The following is a 3,607-nucleotide window of genomic DNA, read 5'->3' on the forward strand; positions in this document are numbered from 1 at the left end:
TGCAGGCTCTGGGGGCTGCTTCAGAGCAGTCACAGTTGATAGGGTTTTAAACAGGCCCTCTCCCCCTCCCTGTAAATGATTTACCTACTTCATTATTTTTCAACTCCAACAGTAATTGTTTTTTAGGGGTTTAGTAAAGCTGCTATTATGAGTGGTAGCAGTAAAACTTTCTCCTGTATGTACCCCCCCCCTATGTCTGGGTCGAGGCCCTAAAGTGAGCTGTGGTTTTTCTGACCCCTGAATTACTGCCTGTAGTTTCAATGCTCTGACGTAGAGGTACCAAAGGTTCTGCTGCCCAATGTCCCCCTGAGTAAATCAGCCCTACAGCCCAATCTGGCCTTGTAATGGAGCAGCAGTGGATGATGCACTTGAGGTCATTACTAACAAATATCCAAACCTCTCCAGAAGCAATGGGATTGAGAAGGGCTGAGAGCAAAAGGTGGTTTTCTCTTCCAATTTTTTTTCAATATGTAACCACATTTGCATGAGAAAAGGTCCCTCCAGGGGCAGATGTCCTTGTCCCTGACCAAGGGGGCTGCGAGCAGCTGTGGTGCCCAAGGGGGTAGTTCCTGGGCAGAGCTCCGGCCATGCGGCTGGAGAAATAAACATCTCTGAAACAGCTAGCAAGAATCTGTCTGTCCATATATATTTCCTTTCCACGGGACTCCTGGTTTGATATATGCGTGTTGCAGGATCCCCACGGCAACAAGGGGGGTCTGTTTCCTTCTGCCCTCCAGCTGCCCCATGAGCTGGCTTGGCTGCTCCTGCAGCCTTGGGGACCCCAGCCCAGAGCAGCCAGAAAACTCTCCTGGTCCCCTCCCTGTGCAGAACCACTTGGAATCGTGGCTTATGCCAGGGCCTGGATTTATTCTGCCACCCAGAAAAAAAATCAAGGTGAGGGGACACCCGGTGTTCTGGGGGGGAATCTGCTCATCCCTTGTGGGTCCCCTGCACGAGGCCTCGAGGGGCTGCTCCCAGCACCAGTGTCCAACTGGCTCTCCTGTGTCCTTGCAGCTTGGTGGAGAATGTGCTGGAGGGCAAAACCAAGAGCCTCCTCTCTGCGTGTTTCTCAAGTGTCTTCCGGCTTCCCCCAGAAAGGGAAATGCCACGCTCAGGCGCTTCCCTCTACATCAAGGTAAGTGCTGGCTGAGCTCCAGCAGTGTCCAGTCCTTCTGGGCAGCTCCCTGGTCACCCTGTGCTGCCCCATGACCAGAGATCTGAGGCAGGGTGAGGTCTTGCTGTTGCTTGCCCACCCTTCTGTCCCCTTCCCATGGGCGTGGCTGTGTCCCCAGCAGTTTGTGTATCCCTGTGTCTCTCCTGAGCAGTTCAGGTTTCCTCCTCAGGCACTGAGAGTTCAGATCAGTGTCCTGGGCGTGGGGGAAAGAAGAGCAGAATCACAGGCACTGCTCTCTGTGCTCTTTGCAGACCCTGAAGGCCATGGACACAATGCTGAGGACATGGGTGCTCAGCTTTCCTGTCTCCAGCAAGAGGGTCTGCGCGAGTGCTCACCAGCACCTTCTCTCACCCCAGATGCTGCTGGACTTCACCAGAGCTGAGAGAGTTGTGTGGGAGAGGGCTGTGGGCAGGATTGGTGTCCTGACCCTTTTGCCATCCAATTATTCCACTCTGGAGGTAAGGACCGGGTCCCTCCAGGCAGACCATCTCCCCATCCCTGCCCACCAGCACAGGCTGCAGCTCTGAGGTGCCTTCATGGCCAACGCAGGCTCCACCACAGGTTTGAGGGCTCCACCAGCCTCTGCACTGAGGGGTTAGAGAGCAGCTTCAGGAGTCCCAGCTACGCTTGGGGACAGACAGAGTGCCTCCATCACCGGGAGTGCCTCAGGAGGGGACAGGAGGGATCTTGAGAAGGCTCTGGGACATAACCAACAGCTCTGGGAGATTGCTGGGGGGAATAAAGTGTTTTTGTAGAGTCCAGCATTGCAAGCCCTCCATCCAGGGGCATTTCTGCAGGGGGGCAGGGGTGCACTGAAGGCCTCAGGAGACGTTTGTCTGTAATCATTAGGAAGAATTTCTTAATGGAAACAGTTCTCAGGCTTTGGAAGGGAGTCCCCATTCCTGGAGGCACTCAAGAAATGACTGGATGTGGCACTCAGTGCTCTGGTTTAATTGACAAGGTGGTGATTGGTCAAAGGTTGGACTTGATGATCTTGGGGGTCTTTTCCAAATTTAATGTTTCTGTGATTCTGTGACCCAGAGTGATCTGAAGACACCTACAGGGCAGATGGAGGAGTCCCGTGGTCGGACTGTGCCTGAGCGGCCTCTGCAGGCCCCAGAAAGGGCAAACGGTGAGCTTTTGTGTAAAATCAGGGCCAAGGAAGGGCTCCTAAGGGTGCAAGGAGGCTGATGGAGGAGTGCTGCAGGGACCAGGGGCTAAAGTGGGGCCAGTTTCCCCTTCAGCACCCCAGTGCACCTTTTGATGTGCTCTAGAGGTCCCAGTTTGCCCCCGGTCCCCGCAGCACCTGCACCAGCTCAGGCTGCTCAGCTGGGCTGGACCAGAGGACAAGAGCTCCCAGCATGATGAGGACCACAGCATTATCCTGGTGGTTGCCACGCTCCCAGGTTGCCACGCTCCCATCTGCACTCCTACACCCCCCCAGAGAGGTCAGGCTCTGCAGTATCCTGGAAGGAAAGGGATGTCCTGAAGGCACATGGGAGTGTCTGAACACGGGGCTCTGGGGTGCATGGGAGGGCACCAGGGATGTCCCGAGGGGATGGGAGGGCACAGGGAGGTCTGGAGGCACCCTGAAAGCAGCCAGGTGGCCAAGGCTATGCCAGGCCTGTGCCCTGGGGGACAGCCTGCCCTTCCCTGCCGGGGTGGTGGGTCACTGGGACCCGTTGCTGGGGACAGGTTCCATGTCAACAAGCCCTGGAACCCGTTGCTAGAGGCAGGTGCTGTGTCACAGTGGGGCCCTCTGTGACAGCCCACTGCAGCGTGCGTGGTCAGCGTGCCTGTTGCCCACGGTGGATGGTGACAGGCAGGAGCTTGGAGCTGACAAGGAGCCCCTGAGTGCAGCTTGTCTTGCCCCATCACCCCTGGTAGCCCTGTTGGTGCCTTGAGAGGCCACCTAGAAACAGAGACTAGACAGGAGTAAGGGAATAAAGGTAGGTGTTTATTTGAAAGGCCTTCAAAGGTACCCCTGGGGAGCCAGAGGCCACTGCCCAGATGGACCCCAAGATGGACAACAGGTCACGAGTTCTTCACACTTTTATAGGTTTGGTTCATTTGCATGTCAGGGTTAATTCTCCAATTAAAGCTTCAGGTTGATGATGTAATTTCCCCTCAGCTTGCCCCCCTCTCAGAGGCTTTTGGGCCTAGGACAGTCTGAGTGTCCTTGAAGAGCAGGCCTGGAGAGGCCTTGTTATGTCTGGCTGGCATGAGCGAGCAGAAATTAACAGGCTACAAGAAACTCCGAGTTACACACTGGGCAGTGCAGGATTTGAAAACTATAAAAGTTAAAACCTAAGGCATCACTGTGGGGCTGAAGTGTTTTACCAAAGATTCCCACACCACCACCCCAACACCCACCCCAGCATCCCCCATATTGTGTATCCTAAAGGATGGAGAAGAGACCCCCCGCCTTCCCCA

The 3,607-nt window shown here is 55.3% G+C and overlaps 1 protein-coding gene across 4 annotated transcripts in view; it reads left to right on the top strand.

Moving 5' to 3' along the window:
• Positions 1-713: 713 nt before the first annotated feature.
• The window catches only part of LOC103621757, a 25,044-nt gene continuing 22,150 nt past the window's right edge, over positions 714-3,607 (top strand). For 3 of the 4 annotated variants that reach the window (XM_017743289.1, XM_017743293.1, XM_017743294.1), the window contains exons 1-3: positions 714-1,135; positions 1,531-1,632; positions 2,216-2,306. In XM_017743289.1, the coding sequence (XP_017598778.1) occupies positions 1,103-1,135; positions 1,531-1,632; positions 2,216-2,306 (226 nt within the window). In that variant the 5' untranslated portion in view covers positions 714-1,102. The remainder of the gene's footprint in view (positions 1,136-1,530; positions 1,633-2,215; positions 2,307-3,607) is intronic. The other variant, XM_017743290.1, reaches the window with a different exon arrangement.

Source organism: Corvus brachyrhynchos, unplaced genomic scaffold (genome assembly GCF_000691975.1).
Source record: "Corvus brachyrhynchos isolate BGI_N302 unplaced genomic scaffold, ASM69197v1 scaffold148, whole genome shotgun sequence".
NCBI classification, from domain to species: domain Eukaryota; kingdom Metazoa; phylum Chordata; class Aves; order Passeriformes; family Corvidae; genus Corvus; species Corvus brachyrhynchos.